This window comes from Papilio xuthus, unplaced genomic scaffold (assembly GCF_000836235.2).
Source record: "Papilio xuthus unplaced genomic scaffold, Pxut_1.1 DF827542.1, whole genome shotgun sequence".
Lineage (NCBI taxonomy): Eukaryota > Metazoa > Arthropoda > Insecta > Lepidoptera > Papilionidae > Papilio > Papilio xuthus.
The window spans coordinates 812,996-840,921 of NW_013531107.1; the positions used below are offsets into that span (position 1 = coordinate 812,996).

The 27,926-nt window shown below is 33.4% G+C and overlaps 4 protein-coding genes across 12 annotated transcripts; 2 read left to right on the forward strand and 2 right to left on the reverse strand.

Moving 5' to 3' along the window:
• Positions 1-2,616: 2,616 nt before the first annotated feature.
• On the reverse strand, positions 2,617-3,491 carry LOC106118876 (RNA exonuclease 4-like). The gene is given in 2 exon segments (NM_001312731.1): positions 2,617-2,830; positions 3,102-3,491. Coding segments are annotated over 2 exon segments (483 nt in total). The 5' UTR covers positions 3,441-3,491; the 3' UTR covers positions 2,617-2,686.
• Positions 3,492-6,801: 3,310 nt separating this feature from the next.
• Positions 6,802-11,339, forward strand: LOC106119116 (luc7-like protein 3). 3 transcript variants are annotated; one of them, XM_013313999.1, is made up of 9 exons: positions 6,803-7,093; positions 7,209-7,404; positions 7,732-7,829; positions 8,207-8,358; positions 8,610-8,747; positions 8,963-9,223; positions 9,535-9,683; positions 9,792-9,877; positions 10,902-11,339. In XM_013313999.1, the coding sequence occupies exons 1-8, from the start codon at positions 6,989-6,991 to the stop codon at positions 9,842-9,844; spliced, it is 1,152 nt and encodes a 383-aa protein (XP_013169453.1). In that variant the 5' UTR covers positions 6,803-6,988; the 3' UTR covers positions 9,845-9,877; positions 10,902-11,339. The 3 variants fall into 3 exon arrangements, with proteins under 3 accessions (XP_013169454.1, XP_013169453.1, XP_013169452.1); XM_013314000.1 differs by having other exon boundaries at positions 6,802-7,093; positions 8,228-8,358; positions 9,792-11,339; XM_013313998.1 differs by having other exon boundaries at positions 9,792-11,339.
• A 215-nt stretch (positions 11,340-11,554) lies between these two features.
• Vps20 (vacuolar protein sorting 20) lies at positions 11,555-12,625 on the forward strand. The gene is made up of 2 exons (XM_013313597.1): positions 11,555-11,972; positions 12,214-12,625. Exons 1-2 carry the CDS (start codon positions 11,670-11,672, stop codon positions 12,529-12,531), a joined length of 621 nt encoding a protein of 206 aa, XP_013169051.1. The 5' UTR covers positions 11,555-11,669; the 3' UTR covers positions 12,532-12,625.
• Positions 12,626-13,039: 414 nt separating this feature from the next.
• Positions 13,040-27,732, reverse strand: LOC106118997 (zinc finger protein 271). Of its 7 annotated transcripts, XM_013313812.1 has the most exons (22): positions 27,332-27,732; positions 27,028-27,258; positions 26,556-26,715; positions 26,043-26,194; positions 25,417-25,491; positions 24,395-24,550; positions 23,696-23,902; positions 23,317-23,484; positions 22,824-22,951; positions 22,534-22,631; positions 22,289-22,427; positions 22,029-22,180; positions 20,700-20,867; positions 20,027-20,254; positions 19,543-19,723; positions 17,991-18,158; positions 17,337-17,504; positions 16,580-16,747; positions 16,338-16,495; positions 16,088-16,214; positions 15,855-15,939; positions 13,040-15,731 (listed from the first exon to the last, which is right to left on the reverse strand). In XM_013313812.1, the coding sequence occupies exons 1-22, from the start codon at positions 27,389-27,391 to the stop codon at positions 15,621-15,623; spliced, it is 3,288 nt and encodes a 1,095-aa protein (XP_013169266.1). In that variant the 5' UTR covers positions 27,392-27,732; the 3' UTR covers positions 13,040-15,620. The 7 variants fall into 7 exon arrangements, with proteins under 7 accessions (XP_013169266.1, XP_013169265.1, XP_013169268.1 ...); XM_013313811.1 differs by having other exon boundaries at positions 16,338-16,747; positions 26,091-26,194; XM_013313814.1 differs by lacking the exon at positions 17,991-18,158.
• Between the last annotated feature and the right edge of the window lie 194 nt (positions 27,733-27,926).

The following is a 27,926-nucleotide window of genomic DNA, read 5'->3' on the forward strand; positions in this document are numbered from 1 at the left end:
ATGGTAAATATCTGGTTGTTAGGCGATCCGCCATGAAGGATTTTTTCGATTGACACTATGGAAAAATAATTCCATTGAGCTTCACTTAAATATTTACTGAAACATTCAAATGTTATTATTGTTTAAAAATAATATTGCTAGAATAATAATGTACTTTATTTATTTCTATAGCCTACTAACCATTTACCTAACTATAAATTTCCATTGCCAAAACTCGAGAAAACATCCTTTTATAATTTTGACATTTCAAGTAGAATGAGATTAAAGACATTGTTTTTGATACCAGTTTTACCGCAATAGAAACCTGCCAGAACCTAACCTAACGATATTAGCCCTAAAAATTACCCACTGAACTAGGATTAACAAGAAAACCACTCATTTTGCGTAACCAAGGTCCCCGCGACTAACCGCAAACCTCTAGACTGTCACATTGTAATATATTTCGTGATTAAACGTGCTCGATATATATACCTACATAATTTAAACTTTTTTTGTAAACTTACAATATTTGTATTCTTAGTTACCAGTGATATTATTCGTAAAATCTTTATAATTTAATGTAAATGAGTTACACATTACTTGCTTGCATGTGCTTTACCCGCCTCGTGATACTGGCACGTTTTTTTTTTAATTAGAAAACATTTTCTCTCGCACCGCCCTATACATTTTTTTAAATATTTTTTTGGTTACAGACCTTTTTCATCAAACTGCCACTCACTTGAAAGATATAATTTTGCCATTTGCATTTTCTTTCGTATTTTATACAGATTTCAGTTAATTACATATTACAATTTATATAATTTCATAGTTGTTCATTAGAAAAGTCAATTAGCGCGCGCTGTAAATAGATAGTACGTGGCTGCAATATTAGAAATTCTGTTTTCCTATCTCCGAAGTCTTCATCGTTTCTAACAGGAAATTATGGCATGATTCCCGATAAGTTTTGCTCCGTCGTGATGTATAATCCTCGAAAATACTCCTCTATAAATATTTATGGATTTAACCCCGAAATATTTATCGGTTTTTAAAACTTAAATGCTATTCTATTTATAATAATCTAATTTACATGTAAAAAATTGGATGAAGCATTTTGTATTAATTAATTTATTAAATAATTGTGGCTAAAATAGAAATAAATAACCTTAAAATATACTTATTTTAAGGTTATTTCGACCACTGGGCAATCAATACTTTTATAAAGAAAAAATAATATTAATGGGTGATAGACTTACACCGTTCTAATTAATAAATACCTAAAAAGGGCGTTAATAAAAGCACAGACAGCGACTTATGTAAAAAAAATTGTGTATAAGTGTAAAAGAAGTGAGCTAGGACCACGCCAAAAGTATCTCTCTGCCTATCCCACCAGGTTACTAGCGTGAATATGTTGTAGTATGATTCATAATACTTTTAGACATCATTATTTAGAATCCTTTAGCGCGAATGGCGCGTTTTCTTTACCAAGTCATGTTTTAGATTGATTAGTGAGGGGACATAAATGTTGACATTTTAATAAGGCTATTGACACACTGGCATAGTGTCGGATTTTCTGCCTACCAATACATTACCTATTGTAAATATTAAGACAAAGAAACGAATTGTCAACTCTGCAAAGCGAATGTTATAACAATGTATCAGTTTGGCTGCGTCATTATGAACGAACTTGATATGCCTACTAGTAATTATAAGAACTGTTATGAATGCTACAGATAAAGAAACAGTGAACAATTAATCTCGTACCGAGAATTTGAAAGAGCCGTATCAGTTGAAATATAATATCGTAACATTTTTTCTAACTTGACTATTTGTTTCAATACAAGAGCTATACAGTAGAAACACAAAGTAAGCACAAAAATATATCCAGACTAAACACAGGGCTGGAAAATTAAACAATCGCTATTTATATCACTCCGTTTAGACTAACATTTTTCTACTTTAGTAATAATAATAAAAATATTTTTATCATGAAATATTAAAGATTTTAATGTTACATACAGTTAGATAAGTCCATAAAACACTCAAAAGGTCTTGCCAGATTATAAAAATTCTCATGGTAATTAAAATTATCGAATCAGCTGAATATAAGCGTTTTTTTTTTTAATATTATAACTGATTAATAATTAAAAAATATTTGTTATGAAATTAGGAGAGAGATTATAGAGTGAAATGTACTATATTAAAAATATGATAAATAAATGAATACGTAGTATTGTTATTTATCCTTAACATACGTAACATCGTGTCCAGAGATTTTAATGTTATACACAATATTATTTAACAATTCTCCGTTAAAAAAACTATCTAAGAATGTTAGAAAAGTAATCCAGACTCCAACTTTCTTTATTATACTTGTTCTACGGCCATAATAGTAGCATTTTTTACTTCAATTTGCTTCAAGGATTGAAGTTAGGTTATCTTACTAATATTATCAATGCGAATGTTTGCTATATGGATGGTTGTTTGTTAGAAGTTATCTGCAGATAAGCTGCATGGATCTCGATGGAATTTAATATAGATATAGAATATAGCCTGGGAGAACACATAGGCTACTTCTAAGTTTTTCTATATCTATCTATAAAAGATCATGTTTACGTTAAGACCAATAAAAAACAATTAATTATTCAGTCATTTATTACAGAAGATTAATAAAGATATTGAATCATAGAGGTAAATTATTATTTTTCAATTACGGCCAGTTTCTAGCCCCTGTTTGGTACACTTTTATAGCGACCTTAGCATCTTCAGCGGAGTCATGTTCCCCGGACTGAATCCTTTGATTCAGATAATGTTGAGCCAAGAGCTGAAGCGATGGAGTATTTCCATTGTTAAGCTGAAAAGAAATATGTTAAAATTATTTATTTTAAACCTCTTTAATAGTGGAAAATTCTATAGTGTAATATTTTGCGAATAAATTAATTTTCCAAATTTTTTAGGTAACTAATAAATATAAAGAAATAATGTCACTACAGAAATTATTTATTTCTGATGAAACGAGTCTCACATCGTGAAAATACAATTGTTAAAAAAAAATAGTGTCATAGACTTTGGATTTGGATGTTTATAAAAATACCAAAAAATGCGTTAAATATGTAAAAACTCACCCTCTTAAATGGCTCGTATTTAGCTATATCTCTTATGTCTCTCTCTGGGTGCGTAAGACCCAATGCTGCAAGATCGAAATGCAATGAATGGCCAACTAAAATTTTGCCACGAATCAAATTCTGCACTTCCCTTTGAACCGTATTAAAATTTTCTCCTGTATTCAAATGGTGTTGTTTTATGCCACTAACAAAAGTACGGTAATCCGTTACTGTTTCCGTTGGTTTCACGTACTTATCGTAGACGAGCGAGCCAAAATTATTAACCAATGACACCCGTGCTAATAAACTTCGGTTGCCACTTCCAACCATTTCACAGTCCATTGCAATATAATTACTCATTGTAACGGTTTTAAAATAAACTTTTAAAAGAAGTTTATACTTCAAGACTGCGCCTAGAAATGATGTCGTTTCATATCGTTCACATCACTTATATAGCATCGGCCATATTTAAACGGGATTCCCCTGCAAAGACGATTTGACGCCTGTGAATATTATAAAGCAAAATAGATTTATTATGTTTTTGTAAATATGAAAAAAATTATACTGCGTTATTTATTACTTAATAATTTTTTCAGTTATATAACAAAACGCTTATATTCAGCTGAATCGATAATTTTAATTAGCATGAGAATTTTGATAATCTGGCGAGACCTTTTGAGTGTTTTAGTTTTATGGACTTATCAAACTGAATCTAACATTAAATTTTTAATATTTCATGATACAAATATTTTTATTTTTATTACTGAATTAGAAAAATGCAAATTAAATTTGATTCGATACCATAACTATTTACCATAGATTATGTAGCTAAGTTTATTTGGTTTCGCGTTTCGCGGGGGCTCCCGTAAAACAAAATCTAAAGTGTCTATTAAAGATAATTTTTTTATCTCTTAGATAGAAGTATTTTATTTCTGTTGCAATAAATAATAAGTATTACGTAAGTATCAAGACAAAATACCGAATTATTAACTTGTTTTCTTAACGTTCATATCCACATAGCCTTTGTCTATTAGGAAGTAACCTGCTTTCAACATTTAATAGAAATTTCTAACCAATAGGTTAGAAATTTCTATATATATATATATTTCTAAATATAGTATTCTAAACTTATATACGCAACAGTTTGGTTACATCTATTGTTGCAATAAAAGGTTAAACTTTCAACCATAACCTAACAGAATAGATGGCAGAAACACAGGATACTTTTAATGTTTAAAAAAAAACTTTCTTGTTCCACTCTGTCTATGTCAATTAAGGACAGAATGCAACTCTGCAACTCATTTATTTGTTTGTGACCAATTTTTTAGCTTCATTAAAAAAAACTTCTATAAATACTTACTAATAGTCATAAACGATTATAGAAGTAAAAATAAAACAGGATTAGCAGAAAAAATAACAAATAGCTTCTGTAGAGGCTATTTCATATAATATTTATTTTATACTTCTGCATTTCATCTGAAGTTGACATGGCACGATCGTCCTAATCCATCCTGAATGTATTAACGAAAAACAAGATTTGGATTCAATTGTTTTTAGATATTATTCATTTTGGCACTGATAAAAAACCTAATCACGTAAATAAATTTACATATATATTGTAATTTAATTAGGTTTAGACTCTTGAGGTAACTCCCACCTTTTTGTTTCTTAGACCATTTTGTTGGACGGGGAAAAACCAATTCCTTTCATACCGCTTTGACAACATAGTTACAGAAGTACACATTACAAAAATGGAATGATAAAGAATATACCTAGCTTTATCAGTCGTATCACAAAACAAGATAACAATGTACGTGTAATAGGTAGACTAGGTTATACCAATAAACAAAAGTTAAGGGTAAAATTTTAAATTAGAATCAAAATTATGAAATGTAAAAAGTTGAATATAACCTGAAATATTTGTTTGTATACTGACACAACAGAAATGATTAAGATCTGTCTCAATTTATCTTTCTTACTAATATTATAATATTACTAATAGTATAAATGGATGGATGGTTTTAGAAGGTAACTCTAGAACAACTTAACTGATCTTGATGAAATTTGGCACAGACGTACAACATAGTGTGGAAGCACACATAGGCTAATTATTATGTTTTTTATTACAATATTTAGCCTATGTGCAAATTCAGATGAAAGAACATTGCTAATTAGGATTTAATAAATCAAACTATGCCAATAAATTATTTCATTTAATTTAAAAATTTGATGTATTTTTAACAGTAGTAATCACACAACAATCTAACAGTAGTAACAGTAATAAACACTTATCAACATTTCAAAATGTCGGCATATATATTACCTTTTCATACAAATTCTTTTATTATTAACATGTATAGTCACCTGCATACATATGTAAACGAAGCTTCAGAAACTTGATTATGCCTTCTGTTTTAAAAGTATGAGTGCATACATCCATCCTAAAACTTCCAACTATAAATGCATTCAGTTTGCGAAGACAGGCTTACATATTATTGAACCAAAGGCATATGTAAGTTTCCAAAATTTTTTAAATGTTTCTATATTTATGCAGCTGACTGTACTGTGCCACTATGATTTTGATGAACTCAATTTACACTTTCCTGGTATTGCAATAAAATTAAAGTAAATTTGCTAAACAAGTTGGTGGCACTTGAAAGTGCACTCTGCTTGCACTCAATATATTTGTCTTTCTCATTCTCTTTGACAAAAAGAGAGCCAAAATATATTTGTACCAATGTTTGACAGTATATCAATGTAAAAACTATCATATTTTTAATACTACAGGATTATCAAATTGTATTGCTAAAATGTCGGGGATTCTTAACAATGCTGATGTCATTACAATATTAGCTGGTGTTTTCATATCATGAATTAAAACTTCAGAGCCATCAGGTTTCCAACTTGAGAAGGTCCCTGTTAACTTAGATTGTTCATATGTAAAGATTGAACAGCTTTCACCTATAAAAAAAAAGACAATATAAACAATGATTATCACACAACTACACAGAACTCAGCAAGGTGTCCTTTACAGAGTATTTACTCTGTTATTATTTTTGATTTAGCTGGTGCAGACACCAGGACAGGACTTTCGCGTTTGGCTTTTAAATAATTCAAATGATGGTATTTAGATAGAAAAATTTAAAATTCACAGAATAATTTAAACTTTACTCTTAGTTATTATAGTATTATGAAGTTTTTAACCATCTGCTTGTCATCAAACTAAGAAATTTGAAAATTAAAATGATGTGTTAACCATGTAAACTGTTAACAGCCTTCAAAAATGATTCCCGAAGTTTAGCTCTGGCGTCTTGTTTTGAAGATAACTGATCGTCATTAGATTCACTTTTCATTTTATTCAATGTGACTTGATCTTATAGGAAGATTTTAGACAACTTAGACTTAAATTTTCGTTCGTAGAAAAAAAATAGATATTTTATTTAGAAATTGTTAACAAAAACTACAATTGTTTACTTCTTAGTCTGACAAATGACAGCTGTAACAATCGTCTTACCATATTACGAAAACGCAAAGAATATGTGGTGGAGTTAAAAATCTTTTTTAGCCATATTTAGGGAAATATTAGAGGATCTTACATTAATGAAGTAACTTTAAATTATTCATAAAAGTGTATGGTTCTCGTGGATTCAAAACCTTAATTTTTTTATCTTATTGAAAATAAAAAAAAAACAAATTTTGCCATGGACTGCTTGGCTGTGCTGTGCATATGCACGACAAGTCCTAGGTACAACCCTATTAGTAATCTTAAAATGGTGATAATTTTCATGGTAAAATACGTTTATTTTCGTTAACTTCCTAAAGTTAATTATTTGATACTGTAAAACAGTTGTTACACCTTTTATTTCTCATGTATTAACTTTATCAAAGCAAAGTGTAAGTTATCAACAATGGCGGTGTTAGCGGCTGCACAGTTATTGGATGAATTGATGGGACGACACCGCAATACAAACCCCAATGAGAAAATAAAGAAACCAAATTGGGAGGATCCTGAAGTAAGACCGCTTTTACTATTTCTATCATACATTTTCATGAGAATATTTCGTATTCCGAGTGTGACAAGAAAATTAACCTTACTTTAAAGACATTAATTTCTTGTTATTTTTACAGTATTGCAAATATTTCATGGTGAAATTTTGCCCACATGATTTGTTTGTAAATACCCGAGCGGACTTGGGCGCTTGTCCAAAAGTTCATGATGATGAGGTCAAAGAACTATTCCAGAAAGCAGAAACATCATACAAAAAGTCCCAATATGTTGAAGAATTTCTACGCTTTTGTAGACACATGATAAGTGAAGTAGAAAGTAAGTATAATGTTAATGTTTTGCTACATGTTGCTCCTATGAGACATATTCTCAAAGTAGTTGGTGGCGACACCGGAGGAATATGCGTGAGTGTTTAGCCCGTTTTATATTAGGTTATTCTCAAAGTGTTATATAAAATATATAAAACTTGGTTTGGATTTGTATTAAGCCATTTAACCACAGGTTTCCACTGCAGAAACATGTGTACAAATTATATTATTATATTTTTTTTAAAACACAAAAATATAACACATATTCACAAAAACATTGTTTCTGCAATGTGCTAATTATTGATTAATATTTTTAAAATAACATTTCTGTTTGTAGGAAAAATTCAGAAGGGAAAGCAAAGACTAGAGCTTATGAATTCAAAACCTGAAGGTCCTCCAATGACACAAGCTCAAACTGAAAAAAATCAAGAGCAGGTAGGGATACTTCATCAATAATATAAATGTGAATGTTTGGATGGATGGATGTTTATTTTAAAGTGTCACGAGAACCGCTGTATGAATCTTTCTGAAATTCGGCATAGATATATAACATAGTCTAGAATAATGCATAGGTTTTATAATACTATATGATATTTTTACATAACTCATTTTTACTATAACTAAATTTTTATGGCTTCATGTTATGAAAGCCATATAAATGAAATAATAATTGTTTGTTTCAACTGCTCAAGATATCTGTCTAAAAACATATTGAATACATACATGAAGATTTTGGAATTTTTACATTGATAGAGTCTGAAAAAAAAATCTTAAAGTCAATTTATTATTTCCGTTATTAATAAATAATTTAGGTGACACTTTTATCGGAGAAGATAACATCATTGGTGGAGGAGGCCGAGGAGGCGGGAACGCGCGGCGACGTAGAACAGGCGCAAGGCCTCATGAAGTTGTGTGACAGATTGAAAGAGGAAAAGGACCAGCTTCTCAAACAACAAGAAAACAGGTGCGGATAAAAACTTAATTCCTTTTCTTATGTGACATATAGCAAAAGGCTTTGGGATACAATAAATAAAAAGTAGTAACCAGATGGAGATTTATTTTTAAAATTTTTCTCAAATCTTTCCTCTTTATTAAAATTTTCTTAACCATCAAATTAAATGTCACTTGATAATGGCTACAATGGAATACACATTTACGAATTTTTATTTTTCTTATTACGAATACTGATTTTGATCTTTTTTTATTGTATTTTAGTCATTGGTCAATGACTGCGGAGCTCGCAGCAGCACAAGAGAAGCAGATGGAGGTGTGCCCTGTGTGCGGTGCTTTCTTGATTGTTGGTGATGCTCAGCAACGCATTGATGACCATCTCTCCGGGAAACAACATGTTGGGTATGATACTATTGTATAAATTCATATCAACAAAGAAAAGTGTCTATTGTAGTCTTACAAATGTTTTGATCGATTGGCAATATTTAAAAAAAAATTATATACAGTTCTTTATTTCCGCTGCAAACTGTCTTCAATTTATATCTTTATACTTGTAAAATCCGTACAACACAATTCTTATGACGCTATTATAAATCTGTTTCGGTACGTATTCAAAGGTATTTCAAGCTTCGTCAAGCGTATGAAGAGATGAGCGAGGCTCGGGAGAAAGAACAGCAAGAGAAAGAGAAGAAGAGGCGCGAGGACAGGGAACGAGACCGCTACTCGCGCAGTGGCGGCGGTGGCGGCGGCGGCCTCGGTTCAGACCGCCGCGACCGGGAGCGCATGGAGCGCGACCGCGAGCAGCGAGACCGCTCCGACAAGGACAGGGAACGAGACCGCGGGGACCGCGATAAAGAGAGGGAAAAGGAACGACACCGGTAAGTTAAAAAATGTGTATAAAATTGTGAAATTCCACTGACGTGACAAAAATTGTCTCTATATTTTTTTTTCAAATAGAATGACAATATGATTAAATACAAGTGCACCCGAAGATAGATTATTTGTATTAAAACTTTTGTAATCAACATTTTTTTAATAATTTTTTATGAACCAGACAGTTATAGAGCTGAAAATAGTTAAATGCACTTAGATAAAGTCATAAATATTCATAAGCCTCTACTATTGTATGGTTTTCAATTTAATTGAGAAATCAGAATTTCTGTATTGCATTATTTGTATGGTGTTTTAGACCAGTTCGTGAGGAAAAAGGCGGCAGACACGAGGAGCGAGAGCGGGACGGCGAGAGGCATCGCGAGCGCGAGCGCGAGAGGGACAGGGACAAGGACCGCGAGCGGGAGCGCGAACGCGACCGCGAGAGGAAACACCGCAAGGACAGGCGTGAGTAATATTAACCTCTGTTCATACTACATATAAGGTTCATTTCACAATGAATAATATAAATTAATGTTTTGAATAATAATACTTATTTTGTTCATTTGTGGAAAGGTTCGCCACACGAGCGGTCGCGTCGCCGCTCCCGCGAACGCGAACGTCATTAATGGACTGAGGTATCACAAAAGCGCCTGAAACCGGTAAGTATATGTTATCCTGCGCACCCGCTTCTATAAACACCGTAAACATGACTTCATCATCCGTAGCGCGACGCTCATTCTCCTCCACAATTTCAGCTCAGTCAGAGGTACCTAAAGCATTTTTCCTAACGACTAATCATACACACAACAAAACAACTCTTTCTCCTAAAAACAATATGAATAAATAAGTAATAAAGTGAACACTGTTATTTTACAGCTGATAGTATCATATCAAAATATAACATCGGTACATATGGCAATGATATGAGGGGTTATGTTGAACCCGTTACTGTATTCTGTAGTTGACGTCACGCCGACGGACTTGGCAGGTATTTTAATTGGTATTTTGAACAGCTTGGGCTGAGCGTTGGAAAATTTTGTTGGTAAATCTCGCGCTCGCTCGCATTTAGTGTGAAATGCGAGCGCGCGCGGGCTCCCGACGGAACTCGGATGTGCCCCGCGTCTCGGCGTCAATTAGAGGTATTCTTATTACAAATCTCTTTGGCGTCGTCAAATAACGAGTTGTCCAGCTACAGTCCGGATAAAGCGATGTCAGGTATTTGTTAGGATTTGTTTCGATCTAGGGTGTTAGGGAGAATTGAACAAGTTCTGCACTTAGCACGAATACAATAGTTGAATTGTGATCGAGTACAAAGTTATTTGGTCAGCCGCTTTGTCTGTACATTGCCATAGTTGCCATGTCAGGGGACGTGTGACGGGGCGTGTCTCATACGCTCCTCGTCTAAATAACGGATGCTGTTTTCCTATCATCTGTATATTTGCAGGTACCCACATAAAATATATAGCAACAAGTTTTGTGTATATTTTGATAATTTTATAAGAAGTACAACTTGTTGCTATGTTGTGAAATAAATACCCCAAATATTTTTGGAGCACATGTCTGACAATGATTGTGATTTTTTCAATTTAAATTTTCATTATGACTAAAATGATTATTGTCGCATGTGAATTCAAAATTAATACTTACCCACGCTAGTTTCTAGTTTTTCGATGGACTTTTCAGTTGGCAAACCGCAGAAGAATTAGGAAGAAAGTTGGATGGTCGCCACCACTGAGGTACTTTTGAAATTAATGCACCTGTGAAGCTGAAGAAGTAGCGGTAGAAACTTCCAGAAAATCTCCAGCGACGGTTTCGAGGTGACATAGCATAGTCGCGGTATTATTAAGAAGGTTATAATAGAAAAATTTAATTGGTCAATGCATGTATGTTATAAGCTAGATATGAACTTGTTATTTTATCTCCTAAAAATATGTTTGTAAGTTGTAGCTACCTCTACCATCTATCCCTAGGGAGGTTAAATTCTGTATACCAGAGTCCACTGAGGAGTGATTCAGGTATTTATCTTTTTCTTACACTTATGAAATGTTGTAATAAATATTGACTATAAATAGAATGTGTGAGCCATCCATTAAGGATTATTTTATTAAAATTTAAAATATATTTGTTTGTTTTATTTATCTCCTTCACTTTTTCATAACTGTTATATAAAATTGTTCTTCATCTTAAATTAAAATAAAACAATTTTACAATTCTACTGCAATATATGTGCTCTATGTTATCTCTGAATCTTCTGTTTTACTACTCTTTGACTCCCATCTGACATTTTTAAATGTCAAAAGTTTTACATTTTTATGTTATCTTTAATAATTGTTAATTTAAACTAATCATAAATAAATCTAATGTAATGTAAATAGGTATTTAACTAAACATAGAAATTAAAATAAAATACCGCGGTTTTTAATGCACATTCCATGATATAATTTTGATAAAATGGGTGCTCTATTTGGTAAAAGTAAAAAACCTGCGAGCAGGGTAACGGAGCAAGATAAGGCAGTTCTGCAGTTGAAGCAACAAAGAGATAAATTAAAACAATATCAAAAGAAAATAGAACTTAACCTAGAAAGAGATCGGCAATTAGCTAAGAAACTACTTTCAGAAGACAAACGAGATAGAGCAAAACTTCTATTGAAGAAAAAGAGGTATCAAGAACAGTTGCTGCAGAACACTGATACTCAGCTAGAAAAGTTGGAGCAATTAACCCACGATCTCGAATTCACACAGATTGAAGTACAGGTATATTATTTTTTTTTGTATTCAATATTAATGTTATTTGCAATTTATCTTTGTAATTTCATTCCCTAACCCTGTCATTTCCATTGATTACTTGACATTTCGTTTGTTACCTATTCTGGGAACATTATCACGGTACACAGTTGTAAAATTGTAATGAAATATATAATTTTTAGTTTTAGCAGTGGAAAACCCTCTGTTATAGTTATTGTTTAGATTTTTACAATTGTATCTATGTCCGCAGGTACTAGAGGGTCTTAAGACTGGAAATGATGCATTAAAGAAGGTTCATGATATTCTAAGCATAGATGAGATAGAGAAAATTATGGATGAAACTCGGGAAGGTATAGAGAAACAGAGAGAGATTGATGAAATGATTTCTGGCCAACTGACTTCAGAAGATGATGAGGCTATTGAAGCTGAGCTTGAGTCTATTCTCGATGTTGCTGATCAATTGCCGGATGTACCTGAAGATAAACTGCCAGAGGCCAAGGCTGATGATATTCCGGCAAGGCCACAAAGAGCTAAGAATAAGACAAACAAGGTGGCCGTTGAAGCTTGAATGTTAAACTTGTAGATTAAGATATATGATATAAACATAAATGTATATAAAAATGTACAAATGCATCAATAAACAGATTATATTTTGCAAAACTTTACAATTGACTTGTTTATATTGCTATTCTTTGTTTCAAAGACCAAAATCTCCAAATCTTCTGAAATCAAATCTCTATTAAACATATTATTTCTTTTTTATCAGATACTTAGAGATGACAATATGGCTTATACAAAGATATTGGTCTCAGTAACATTTTTTCAACTATCTTAGTCATATTATAAATGCAAATGTTTGGATGGATGGATAGATGTTTGTTTGAAGGAATCGCCAAAACGGTTGATCTCGATGAAATTTGGCATACATGTCTAGAGAACATAGTCTAGAGGCACTCATAGGCTGAACTGATTATATTTTTTTTTAATTCCGCACAGACGGCGTCGCGGGCCAGCTAGTTAACAATAAGGCTAGGTTAGGGATCATAATGGAGGGGGATTAACAAAAACAATTTTGTTTTCACATTTTAATCTCATTCATATCAAAGTACTGAACATAAGTTAAGGTTTTATTTTACATTATTGTATCTATGCTTTAAGATTTCTCTATAAAATATAAATTAGCGTGGCACCGTTAAGGTTGACATTACCAAATATGCCTTGTGATACAAAATACTCCCACCAAAACTCAGAAAAAAACTTAAAAATATCAGACGATTCAAAATCGTTTAATACCTCTCTTTTAGTAATAACATATTAAATTTTAAGTTTTACATAATTGATATATGCCTATTAGTCTTAAATTCCCTACCTTACATAACTAAATTATAACTATTTATATACAGATTAGGTACATACTATGATAATGTTTACAAGCCGTGTAACAATTACTTGTGAAGTGATTACAACACCACTCCGCTAACCGGGTTGCCTAACTCAAGCAAATACGCAATCCCACAACTATGCAACTTATATTTATGTCACAACCAAAGACATTTAACATATAAATACATGTACAAAAAAAGTTTGACATTACTATCAAAAGTTGATATATTTCAAATATATACCAATGTTTGCTAGTAATTGCAAGCTTTAGTTGAAGTGTGTTTATCATAGAGGGGACATTACAAACCAAACAGTATGCTGAAATAATAACTACTGCTTGTTTCGTTTGACTACTTTGATTACTGACCAATGTGTGATTATGCATTAAATAATTTAAAGAAAAATGCTTGTAATGTCCACTCTATAATTAGTATTATATTTGAATCTCTTTGGTCATAACCAATACATCTGGTTCCCTGTTTGGTTGTCATCAGAGTAGCAGTTCAAATGATTAGTGAGAAAGGTCCGACTCATTGTCCTAAGTCCTTAAAAGACAAAGGAGTAAAAGCTAATTTAAAACAGTTATTTGCCATAAAACAATACTTATTTAAATCTTATTCACCTTGGACTGGGCAATAATGGCAAAAGATAACTAACAAAAGATACATGACAAAATTAAATATACTTAAAAATTATAATTTGATTAGCAACTTTATTTTCATTTGTGATGGTCCCCAATTTCAATGAGACACATAAAATAAACAAACAAAAGCTCTGTGATTACCTGCACTAAGTAATGTTAGATTATGAATTAATGCTTAAAAAAAGTAAAAAATAATTTTACATTTTGATATGATACAAGTATTTATTATTGTGTACAAAGGATTCATTTACCACTAGTGAAATCGGCTTAATGTTTAATAACATCGGTCGTAAACTCCAAGCTATTATTTTTTATTTAAATTCATCACAGTTGTTAAATTAACAATTCTACTATCAAACATTATTAGTAAACCTTGTTTAAGACATGTTAGTTACTAGGTTTAGTTCAAATGCATTTGCTAAAATAAGTTAAAATATTTTTTTACTTAGTTATAAAATAATAAAAATACTCATTTAAAGAATCCTTTAAATTTCTATCATCTTCGTCGAATTGATATCCATATAAAAAATACGAAAAAATATTTTTCAGTAGGAATGTAATTTTCTTTGTTAAAGATGGCGCCGTTTTATTATCTCAACCTTACAAAAAAGGGGATGGACAGTTCTGACAAGTACCTACATACACAGTTTCTACACAAAAATGAATTTGTTACACATATATCTCCCCAAATTCTTCAAACACATCTCAATTTTACATGATTTCTTTCTCCTTCTTTACACTTTCTACAATTACATAATACAAAGAAAAAGTAATAAGAACTTTTTACAACATAATACATTCGTTTTACACTCAAAACAGTTATTACAAAATTGATGTATGCGTCGAGAAACGCAGACTATAAAATCACAATATTTACTATTCGTACAACAAATCTTTTATCCCTTTTAACCTCTTAATTTATGTCCATATTAGTACTTTTGTACATTTTTATCGCCCCTTGTACGTTATATGTAAAATTCTTCATTTCATTCACCTTTTAATCATCATATGTTGACATCTCATCATAAACTTTACATATTGTCACATATTTAAAAAAAACATTAATAACGATAAAACTGGCATTTTTACTTAGTAGTGAATCCTCAATATGTTAAAGTGTAACTAGAAGAAAAGCTTCGTCATAATGATAAAAAAATAATTTTCAAATTCGTATCTTCTGATACTGAGACGATAATGAAAATAATCGCGTCGATAGGCATCAGTTAAACTCTGCAAGGAAGGTGGTTGTTTCAGGGTTTTTGTTAAGGTTTGCGTCGCACGGCAGCAGGTACTAAAAGTGCATGACTTTACAAGAGATAAACAGTTCAGTATTAAAACACAACAAATCACTGCGTACGATGGCGTTTAGCGCGAGTTTTCACATATCAGTAAATGAGCGCACTAGATTCAAACGAGTTATTATTTCACTTATTGTTCTATGTCACATTGATCAGAACAAGTACTAGGAGCACATGAGCGTTACGTTCCGCTGCATGCTGAGTATGCAGCAGATACTAGGCGCACTTAAGAGTAGTACTGGTTCTCACGCACCATACTACGTCAGAATAGGGCAAGTACTAGGCGCACATGAGCTGTGCAGACGGCACGCTGTGCGAATGCGTGGGCGATCGCTAGTAGTTGACGGTGACTGGATGGTGCGCGACCCCGCCGGCGTGGTGCTGCGCGTTAGATGTGTGCGGGAACGTCGACACACCGCTAGCGCTACTAGTTCCGCCGCGAACCTGACAATTATATAGATTAATAATATACAACAACTATCACATATTACATTTGCTTTTTAAAACATATCGTCCGTATAACGGATATTTTTAACCATTATAGTCTATATAAATATCAATACTAACCTGGCTTGTAATTTGCATAACAGCATTATTTTGCTGACTTTGAGCGACCTCTTCTTCTGTCGGTCTGTTTTCGTTAGTTGTTGTTCTAAAATGGTGATAAAATATATTAATATGATATTAAGATAATTACACTTTCTGACAATAAAAATTAAAAATTTTGCTTTATAGCCCATGTTTGGTGTATATGGAGGTTTTAAAATGTGATTATTTGTTTGGAATGCGTGTGTAGGTACCTGATGTCGTGCTTGCGCTCGGGGCGGTCAGCAGCGTCCTTGTCGCAAGGCTCAGGCGCGGCGGGTTGCTCGCCGGCTGCCGCTTCGCCCGCCGGCTGGTGCGTGCGCTGGTGCGACACCAAGTGACCTGCAATACACATTACATTTAATACCTTGACGGGCGCATCTAGCAGCGCTACCATGTGTGCTCGACGATATTTAGTCTTGAAGTGAAAGCTCCAAAATGTTTTTTAGATTATCAGTTGTTTACCTTTGCAAATAAAATCCTTGGAGCAAATATCGCATCGGAATGGTCTGTTCCCGCCGCCTTTTTGATGCGATCGCTCGTGGAACAGCAGGTTACCTTTCAAGGGGAAGGATTTGCCACATTCACCACATGAGTACGGTCTCTCGCCACAGTTGTGCGCTCTGGGAAAAAAATAAAGTTGAGGTTTATTACAATCATATATCGTTGTATGTCGGTTAAATGTACAGAATGTTGTCATGTGATACCTCATATGCGTCATAAGATGCTCCTTCCTGGTGAATGGCTTGGAGCAGACCTTGCAGGCGTGAGGTGTGTCGCCCGTGTGCTGCTTCAGGTGGTTGATGAGGTGCTCCTTGCGCGTGAATGTCTTGTCACAGTACTCGCACCGGTGCGGCGACTCCCCGGTGTGGATTCTGACACAAACACGTTCCACTTTAGTTCTCTAATAAATACTCATAATTATATTTTTCATGTATGTCTGTATAATGTACAGAACTATTTAAATTAATATCGAAACGTTAGATTAAAAGGATTCAATATTTTTTTACATTATTATGTAATTTCTTTAAAGTAAAAGAATTTCTTACATTCAGAGGTAAACATGAAGTATATAGATGTAATGGAAGTTGGATATCCATGATAAAGCTAATAAATATTTTAGTGACAATTTATTTATTTTTATGAGAGCACTAGATACTACAGTAAGGCTTAGCTTAAGCAATCCTAACTTTCAGCTTCACGCCTTTTACCAGTAAACTGAAAGGAAATTTCGCATGCAGTGTAATACAGTAAAATAGCACAATTTATAACCAGGTAAAAGAAACAAGAAAAGGCGCGGACAACACAGCTATACTGTAAATATTATTTCTATAACTACGACAGATAGACTAATGCGACGAAAAAAGTTAAATGAAATTTGATAAGAAATGAAACTCTTTTCGTCGCATATGTCGGATTTACATTTCTAATATTAAATATAGTTATGTAAGGCAAGTAAGTCACCTGACGTGGTTGGTCAAATGTTCCTTGCGGGAGTATGTCTTGGTGCAGAAAGGACACTTGTGTGGCGTCTCCCCGGTGTGCTGGTGAACGTGGTTGGTCAGGTGCTCCTTGCGGGAGAACTCCTTCGTACAATACGTGCACTTGAACGGAGTCTCGCCCGTATGCAATCTGCGGTCAATACATTCCGATTAAGTGCCTTTAGTTATTTAGTAATAAATAGTGTCTCAGCAAATGGGACTCAATCGGAATGTAATGTTTGATGGGGAATAAGAAAATTTACCTCGATCTAGATGCTTTAGTTATTGCCGATTGAACCCCAAATGTTTGATGCTATGAGGAGTTAAATAAAAATATAAGAAACTGTGTGTACATGTTCGTGTAGGCACATGTATACGCACCGAAATGTTTGACGATAGTCCTACGTAGTAATTGTAACGTGACTGCGTGAAGGGATGTGTAATGCCACCACACGTAGGTCGTCCGTCAGCGAAGACAATCGCGGCGCATGCTCCTTGTGTCTGTTAGTGTCTGTGTGGAGGGATATGTAGCGCCTTACATGAGGATATGCTGCGCGCGGCACGTGCTTCGTGTCTATTTGTGTGTTCGTGTCCGTGAGCAGTGTGGTGGAGTGGAGGGAGGTATGTGTATACGCACCGCACGTGGTTGACGAGGTGCTCCTTGCGCGTGAACCGCTTGTTGCAGTAGGAGCAGGGGTGCGGCATGTCGCCCGTGTGCTGGCGCACGTGGTTCGTGAGGTGCTCCTTGCGCGCGAACGACCGCGTGCAGTACGTGCACTTGTGAGGAGTTTCGCCCGTATGCTGTCTGCGCAACAGAGTACATTCCGATTTGATTTTTTTTATGAATTTACTTCATTTATAATGTTAAAAAGTTGTTCTCGGTTTCGTGGTAACTACAACGACGTTATCTTAATTTTACATCAGTAAAATGGTGCGCAACAAATTGAACAGTCACTGAAGTAAAATTGTGTAATTCACGGGATTTTTATTCGAAAATATTAGATAAACAATAAAATGTTCTTAAAAGAATAATTTAATTGTTATTTAATATTATATTATTTTTTAAATTATCGTCATCGCTTACACATCGGAAAAATTACAGCAATATTTAATTCAATATTTTATGTAAATCAATAATTGAAATAGCAGCTTGGAATTTTTCGCTGTCTTGAGAGAATTTATTTGGCAAGCTCATCTATTAGCATATTAATCTGGTGTAAGCGACAGGATGGGTCGGCAAGGTGTCACTCCGCATCGGAGGTCAAATCGGAATGCACAATGCTGTGCTACCGCAGTTGCATTCAGGGGAAACTTCACACAATGCCGTTCCAGACTTACATAAAGTTAATGACTCACGACTTTTTATATGAACTTCATCGGCAGGAACGGGGAATTTCTATATAATAAGTCATGCAAAGTACATGCAAACTACTATGTAAACATGCCCAGTACATATAGATAGTAGGGAGAGTATGTCCATTCGGCCTAAGAGCGTGTAGCACAGCATTGTCGAGTTGTAACACTTAATGTAACACAGAATATGATGGCTACACATGATAACACCAACATCAATTACATTACAATTCTAACAAATAAACTTAGCAATAAGTTTCAATACAACTTGAAAAAAATTAAAAAAAAAACTGATTGGTTTACTTGGGACGATCTCTCGTCTACATAATCTATGATGAGAAAAAGCTTGAATGCTATCTTTAGTTTGAAAAACGACAAGTATTTGTGTTCATACTTTTTACAAGTTGTATTAAACTTTTGAATTACAAATCTATACAAGCTTGTAATAGCGACTTAGCACATCTGATACATCAATGTCATTATTGTCATTCATTTTTCAAGGTAGTTAATTCAAACAGAATTATTACAGGACCCAATGGATAACGTCAAAAACTGGGATTTTATTTAATTTTGTCATTATATAATTTACTAAAAAATGTATAATTTTGAAGTACTAACCTACTTATTAAGACGATGGTTAATGATTAGATGTAATTAAATCAAGAATTAAAGATTACAATGAGTAATGACAAATCTGAAAGTTACACCAGCGTCAGATAAAATAACGAACTGACTTCATATATGGGAAAAGGTCCAGAAAATGAATCATCACTTATATGGTTATACAGACAATGATGACATGGATACAGGAGATGTGCAATATGTGTTGATGTTACCTGGTGTGGTTGGCGAGATGCTCCTTCCTGGTGAAGGACTTGGCGCAGTATGTGCAGCGATGCGGCGACTCGCCCGTGTGCTGACGCACGTGGTTGGTCAGATGCTCCTTGCGTGTGAACGTCTTCGTGCAGTAGGAACACTTATGAGGAGACTCCCCGGTATGCTGACGGACATGGTTCACTGGAAATTATACAAATGTCAATTGTCAGATTTTTTTAGTATATGGTGATATGAAGGGAAGTTTCCCGTTGGGTCGATGATGATACCTACTGACTGTTTTATCGGGGAATGATTTAGATTAAATGAGCTGTCGCCTACGCCTCCGTCCGCGCGGAATTTAAAAAAAACTTAATTAGTAACACGTGTTCTTCCAGGCTATCCAATATCCATCCATCCATCCAAACATTCGTTTTTATATAATGTTTGTAAGGCAACGTTTCAAACGTCAGCTACATTTGAATCTGTTTGTATTTTATGAGTTACCTAAGTGATCTTTCCTGGTGAAGGCCTTAGGACAGTAGCCGCACTGGAATGGCGTCTCCCCGGTGTGCTGGCGCACGTGGTTGACGAGGTGCTCGCGACGTGTGAAGGACTTGGCGCAGAAGCTGCAGCGATGCGGCGACTCGCCCGTGTGTTGCCGCACGTGGTTCAACAAGTGCTCCTTGCGGGTGAACGTTTTTGAACAGAAGTCGCAGCGATGCGGTGTCTCGCCTGCAATTATACAATTGTTAACAAAAAAAAATCGTAGCTATTTTCATACATATTGGATATCCCATATGTTCACATAATCTCTTGAATTGATTATTTCGGACATTTTTTCATTATTTTTTCCAAGATGTCTAAAGTGACTTAAAAATTAATTCATGAGTATAGTCTCATATAAAATATGAATAAAAAAAGATTCTTATGTGAACATTATGTTAGAAGTTGAATACAAATAAAATAAATTAAGATAAGCTTAACGCGGATAACCAAGCATGACACCAAAGTTGTATACAGCGAAAGATATGTCTTATACACATTGAAAAAAATTATTTCAAAACATGCAACATTTATGTTTAGTTTTGTCTTGTGCCAAATGTAATCGATTTATCTTTTTCTGGCAATCTTAAGACTTAACAAAGTGAGTGTACATACAATATAAAGCGATACTAACCAGTATGCCAAAGAATGTGATTGGTGTAATGTTCCTTTCTGGTGAAGGACTTGCCACACAGTTCACATCGGAACGGTGTATCGTTCGTGTGAGATCGCATATGATTCACTAAATGCTCCTTCCTAGTATACTTCTTCAAACATATGTGACAATGATGCGGCGTTTCACCTATTTGTGTGGGGCAGAAAATAAATTGTTAAAATTCAATGATGCAACTATATTACTTTGACTTTTTATAACAATTAAGATTTTTTTTAATGTTAATATAACTAGCATGTATCTACTATATTTAATTGTTGGGTAAATAGTTGAATCATTCAATTCTACTTTCTGCACCACTTTAACCGTAACTAAGGTGCAGGCTTGGATATACCGTATTTTATGCATTAAGCCATTTTAGGCTAACCAAATAATCAATTACTTCAGTAATTTGTGATAACTTAAAATAGAAAAAATGAAAATAAAACAAAATTAAATTAAATGGAAAATTAATAGTAAAATTGATTATTTAAATATTTACTCAACAAATTAATTCTAGTGATAGGTTAGTTCGGATGAAATCACTATTTGTGACCAAATCTGTTGGATCTGTATTATTTAAAAGATAAATATTATTTTAATTCAATAAGTTTAGGAAATTAATTAAAACCCAGGTGCAAAACTTCCAGCTTGAACCAATGGGTGAAAAAAATAATAAGGACCAAAAAAAATTTGTTTAATATAAAATTGACTTAATCCTATGTTTTATATGATGAGCTCCGACAGCTACAAAATATTATATTGCAAACAAAAAGCGTTTTTTTCTTCATTATGGTTCCTTTTAAAATATATAACATTAAAAGTAATGCTACAAGTGTTTAATCAACTTTACAATATAACATTTTAAAAGCTGTCATCACTCTTCTTCTATGAGGGAACATGCACTGGGTATTTTTTAAGAACCATCTGAATCCCTTGATTCTAGCCTTTATGGCCAATTTTATTATACAACCAACCGTTATATACTTATCTTATAAGGAATGGGAAGGGGAAGTATATTTTCCGAGAGAAATATTTTCTTCGTTTTCATAGATTTAACTCACAACACAGCGCGCATCAAAGCAACTAGTGCATGGGCCCCAACCTATGGTTTATGTTAATATTGACAGGCAAAAATGTTGCAGACAACTAATCTAGGGTGTTATATGGGGTGTTTCCCATTCGGTCCATCGTTCTACCGATCAATTCGTCCAATAGAAAATGCAATAGCATTGATCCAATTGGCTTAACGCGAAAAGCCATATGTGAGTACTTTCTGTGTATAATAACACAAGATGTCAGTGTCATCACCTGTATGCCACATGACGTGGTTCATGAAGTGTTCCTTGCGGGTGAAACTCTTCTTGCAGATGTCACAGCGATGCGGCGTCTCCCCGGTGTGCTTGCGCACGTGGTTCACCATATGCTCCTTGCGAGTGAAAGTCTTCGCACAGAACTGACATCTAACAACAAAGAGAATATTAATCCGCTACATTTCTTTCTGTAATTAAATGGCTAATGTAGCATTATAATTTATAACTTAATTGTATTTAAATTATGTCATTTAGTACCTGTAAGGTGTTTCTCCGGTGTGGCTTCGTACATGATTGTCCAAATGCTCTTTTCGTGAGAACGCTTTGTGGCAAGTAGTGCAGGCGTACGGCTTGTCTTGGGTCAGCCGTTTGGTTTGTCTCTCTGCAGGATCCCCAGCTGATACAACATACACGATAATTTAAAGTTTTAATTTTGACTTGACATATAAACAAAGATAACCCTGGTGTGTTTGTTATTGAGAGGAAAAATCAAAGATTATTACCAAGATGACATTTCCCGTGTCTGGAAAGTTCCATGGCATTAGCAAATGCAGTGCCGCAAACTTGACATGTGTAAGGTTTGCTCTCGCCGTGGTATCGTCTGTACAACAAAACATTTTTAGGTAAACCTGTATGAAGAGTGAGTTCAATTCATACATTAGCTATTCATATTAGTTTCAAAATTAAATTTCCGAAACAATTGTACTATAGTGAAATAACTGATTTCTTACAACTTTGTTTCTAAAATATAATTTACAAATGTATTTATTCTATTTCACTAATATTGGCTTACCTGTGAACAATAAGTTGGTATCGGAACTGGAATATCTTGCCACAGATGTCACAGGAATGGTGTCCGGGAGATGTATCAGATTCGGCTATGGCAGCGCTAGTTCCCGCTTCGTCTACTTCGTTTATAGGCTGTAAGATTGACGACTAGGGTTACAAACATTACTTAATATTTATATTAAATACATCTTAATTGTGATGGTACATATTTACAATTAAACTATTTTAGGCTATAGAAGTACATAATTGTGGTGCTGTTGCATAAACTGGCTGGATAATTATAATTGGAGTACAAAATTACATCCAATTTACACAACAGTTGGCCACTTAAGAGCACCAATATGATACATTTAATATTTTTTTTTTAGTGTAACCTTTGAATGTAAGCTAGCAACACATTTGAACATGTTATTTATGATTAGAAGTCATTCAACATTACCCTGTATGCTCATTTGTCTCCTTCTTGTCTAAATATATTTTTCAAAATATATCTTTACCTTGGGTTGTGGTTGGCCCTCGGGATTGAGTTTACCAAAAACTTCATGGTAAGCCAACAAATGTGAGAGATCCTCAACATTAACTTTATACATTGCATGCAAGTCGTGTTCTGAGGCGCCCGCTGATATTTTCACAACCGCTCCTTCCATACCCATTGATCCCACACTCTGAAATACGATTGTTTTGTCATCAAAATTTATCATTTTAAGAGATTGGATTTCTGAAGCCCTCATCTAAGTTGTACTGTAAATGTGTAAATTAGTGAAGACCAAATTCTGAATAAATTTGTTAAATAATTTTGGAATTTTATTACGTGTACTAAAAAACTAACATGAGAATATATTTTTGTCCTGATTGTCAGAGTGAAAGTATGTTTACCTTTAAATCAAGTCCTTTGATGTCCTTAATATCTGCGGGTATTGCAAATTGTGTGGATTCAATTTTCGCAACGTTTTTCTCGTCTTTGACTATAAGCTGTTCAGATGCACTGGTCTCTATAGATGTGGTCCCATCAGGGTTTTGAGTCACGAGTATATTAGCGGGTTCGCCTGTGGCTTGTTCTATACGAACAACACTGTCTATCACCTGGTATCAAATATGCCAGGAATTAATAGAATGTTCTTGTTGCCACTTTAATATCAATATACTCTGACCTTGTAAACTTATGAGCAGGAAAAAAATGTATCTAACAAAATATAAGTATAAGGAAAATAATAAGACACAAGACAATATGTATATGAATATTTTTCTTGAAGGAGGCAAATGAGCAAGCCTTATCTAACATAAAGTATGCCTTTATATATCCACAATAATAGAATTAATTGTAGACTCTTTACCTATATTTATTTCAACAAAGAGATAAGTTTTTTCTGCCTCTGTACAATTTTGTTGCCATCCAATGGATGGTATGACACAAATATAAACACTTTGACTAATAGATAATTCTTATATGAGAAAGTAATCTATGCTTTAAACACTTGAAACATGCTGAATAAATGTGTTAATTGTCTACTCGGGCGAATTTAATTACATTGTATATGCTAATTTAAGTCAATAAAATTAAAATATAAACAGTACCTGATGATGTCCGACAATCTGCTGTAGCTGATGAACTGTCAGTGTGTGGTCTGTGGGCATTTTGATAGCGTCATGCATCTCCTCTTTGTCCACAACTTTGCCTCCGCCCGGCTCCACCACAGTCACAATGCCATCTTCGCTTACTGTTAGCTGTATCTGTTAACATTTTTATAGATTTACATATTGTCTAGCGCCTACACTAACTTGTAGCTCTTTGGTGGTGAAGAATTTTAATAATCTCTATCATATTTATTCATCCATAAAGTTTTTAAAAGGAGCAATTTGTTAATGAAATTAATTTCTACAAGAAAAGAAAGTTTCAACAATTTGCAATGAAAGTATTTCAATGAGTTTCCACTATCAAAAACAACTAAATATTTGTTATACATTTTATAACATATCATCTTGAAAAAACAGATAATTCTTTTTGTACTATATTAAAACAGTGATCTTTTTTACAAGAATTTGACAAAAAGCTTATGAAATTACCAATAAAAAGCATCATGGTTAAAATCCCTGTACAATATGTACATCTATGTAATTATTTCTAAGCAAACTCACCTCGCTAACTGGCTAATTATCATAATACAAGCAGCATAAAACGAATAAAAGTATTATTTTAAACATGAAGTATTTGTTGTATCATACAATCATATATAAGTATATAGCATTGCCGCATTTCAGATAATAAGGTACATAATGAAAAAATCAAAGCTAATATTTTATGACCTTGGTTCTTCAGTAATTGAAACCTAGAGTTTGAGAAACAGGCAAGATAAACACAAAAACATAAAGGTCGTAGATATTCGAAACATTCATTCATATGTATTCCATGAATAAATAATTATATTAACATCAAACAAATATTTATTTCTCTTTTCACCCGTAATTAACAAAAGTTGGTAGTAGAAAGCTTTTAAAATGCTATTTAAATATACAACATTGTATTGAAGCTATCTTAGCATCTTTATTATTTAATAATTATAGGTCTACCTAATGTAATATATAGAAATGTATTTTACCTGTTGATTTGCGTGGTCACGATTGGTTGCCATGAGCTGTTGTTGTTGCATTGTATGTTGTTGGGAATGATGGCCCTGGACAATACATTATTTATTGTTAAAAAAACTATAAAGAAAGTTATTATGTGGATAACAATACACATATATTTTAAGCTTATTAATCAAATAACTTTGCATTAATAAAAAAAGTAACAAACTAATTTCTTTTAACATGCAGAGCTATATTTTAATAAACAGAAAAGATTAAGTATTTAGTTTAGGGGAATATTTAACACAAAGATAATACTCAAGTTTTATGAACACAATTTGCCAAATTAAACTACACACATGTTAATTCAAGGCCTTCAGAATTATACTTCCAACTACTTTAACAATGCAAAAAAAAAAATAATTACAATTTGTTCTAAGGTGGAAGGTCACATAAATTACTGACAATTTGAACATTTTATTAAGATATAGAACATTTAGGGTTTCATGCATAACATGGCTTTATTTTTTTTAAACAATTTTTCTTTACATCCATAAACATGCAATTCCGAGATTACATATTTCTATTACTATTGTCTACATAGCAACAAATTGTTAGCATTCCTGCAGTAAAGGGTATGGGTTACCACATGATTTACCATATCAGTGTTATGGTGTTGTATAAAGTCGACCCGATTATTGGGTACCTGCTGGTGAGAGGGCTGGCTTGTGCTAACCGAGCCTTGGCTTGTGTTCCCAGAGTTCTGCTGAGTATTGTGATCTTGTTGCTGACTGTGCGCCCCCAATGATTCTAGAAATAGAAATAAAGTCATGCAAAGCTATACATTACACTAGTTTCTTTTACTGATTTTGTTATTTAATTTAATGTTAAATATGCTGTAAGCATTAAAATCTGTATTGTGAATAATCAATTTAAGTTAAACTTGACATACATGTATGTAACAATATTAATATCTTTTGGTATATCACTCTGGACTATCATATTATTGAGTATAGTGAATTAAGAAAACTATTTAATGCTAAAATATTAGTAAACCACAATGTTATTATAAATTATTGAACAAGAACATTAAACTTTGGTTTCAATTGAATGGCCATAAATAATTACAACAGAAATATGCTCAGCAAAATTAAATTGTATGATAACTTACCATGCGTCTGTCCAGATTGTAATTGTGTTGCGATAATTTGAGTGACAGGTATTTGTTGGCCACTAGGTCCTGATACAGATAGCTGCGGTTGCCCACTGTGCTGACCGAGAATAAGGTTAGGATCACCATTCAGCAGTCCGGCATGAGCTTGGCTCAATTCCTATAACAATGAACATAAAACAATATTAAAAAACAATTATTGCATCCAGCAAAAGAAAAAAAATAGATTTCTTGTAACTAGAGTATTAGGTAATCTTTAAGTATTTGTTTAGTATTGCAGTAAAATGAATTTCATTGTAAATGTTTGGCTAGTTTGATCCATCCACATCCAAATTGATTCAAAGAGTGGTAAAATCCACTTTATTTTTTTAGTATATATTTTCCCATAAATATCACTTAGTTAAAAATGCTTATTCAAATTTTGACCTTTTGCAACTTATTTACATTAATAATGAGTAATATCTATAATTACCTGCACAGGTTTTCCGTTTTCAAGCCTTGCATTAGGTGGCAGGCCATACACAGAAACTTGAGGTATTGGCCCGGGAAAAAGATTTGTAAACACCCAATACTTAGCGACACTGGACAAAGCAACGTTAACAGCTGCCGAATTAACTCGTAGGTCGGTAGCAGAAGTAGTGGGAGGCAGATTATTACTTGATTGTTGTTGTTGCTGGGAAGATGATACTCTTTGATTTTGAGACTGCAAATATTTTATGTTTTAATACATTTTGGACAAGGAGTAATAAAGATTATAACTTAAAAATTCTAAGTACCTCGGAGTTACCAGGAGGTTGGCCACCACCCGTATTGATACTGTGATGTTCTGTATTCATATTTAGGATTATGCTATTTTAATATCTCTGCCCAACTTTAGGTTATTTACAAAAACATAACAACTTTAACATTTCTACGTCTCGGCATTGTCATATCTGACTGTCAACGAAATGGAGGCGCGGGGGACGCGACGGGCCGCCATTATAAAACTTAGCACACAATAACATTTTTTCATCTCATCATTTAGCACTATATTTGTTAGAATAAGAATATAAAAAGAAAGCAGTACTTAAAGTAATCTAGAGAAAATCACTAAAATGCACTATTTAACAATTTACACATAATAATTTCCAAGTTTTGTACAATATCATAAACACTTATTCACCATGGACGAAGCGAACGAAAGTTTTGTCACGATTACAGTGGTGCCAACATTAAGGTTCTCGGAATCAATGAAACAACTTTCAATAATTATTTACATCAGTTTTACGATAAAATTAAATAAAATTACTTCGTGCTTACTATCTTTTAAAATTATGATTGTTAAATTTCTTAATCTTTGATTTTGTAATAGATAAAAGTTTAATTTTAGTT

Bases quoted from the DNA above. Each gene is read 5' to 3' on its own strand.
- LOC106118997 (XM_013313810.1), bottom strand. From the start codon at position 27,391: ATGAATACAGAACATCACAGTATCAATACGGGTGGTGGCCAACCTCCT. The intron at 26,716-27,027 runs GTAATTATAGAT...TCATTGTTATAG, and splicing joins AAAACGGAAAACCTGTGCAG to GAATTGAGCCAAGCTCATGC. The intron at 15,732-15,854 runs GTTAGTATTGAT...TATAATTGTCAG, and splicing joins TTATGCAAATTACAAGCCAG to GTTCGCGGCGGAACTAGTAG.
- LOC106119116 (XM_013313998.1), top strand. From the start codon at position 6,989: ATGGCGGTGTTAGCGGCTGCACAGTTATTGGATGAATTGATGGGACGA. The intron at 7,830-8,206 runs GTAGGGATACTT...TAAATAATTTAG, and splicing joins CTGAAAAAAATCAAGAGCAG to GTGACACTTTTATCGGAGAA. The intron at 8,359-8,609 runs GTGCGGATAAAA...ATTGTATTTTAG, and splicing joins CTCAAACAACAAGAAAACAG to TCATTGGTCAATGACTGCGG.
- Vps20 (XM_013313597.1), top strand. From the start codon at position 11,670: ATGGGTGCTCTATTTGGTAAAAGTAAAAAACCTGCGAGCAGGGTAACG. The intron at 11,973-12,213 runs GTATATTATTTT...CTATGTCCGCAG, and splicing joins TCACACAGATTGAAGTACAG to GTACTAGAGGGTCTTAAGAC.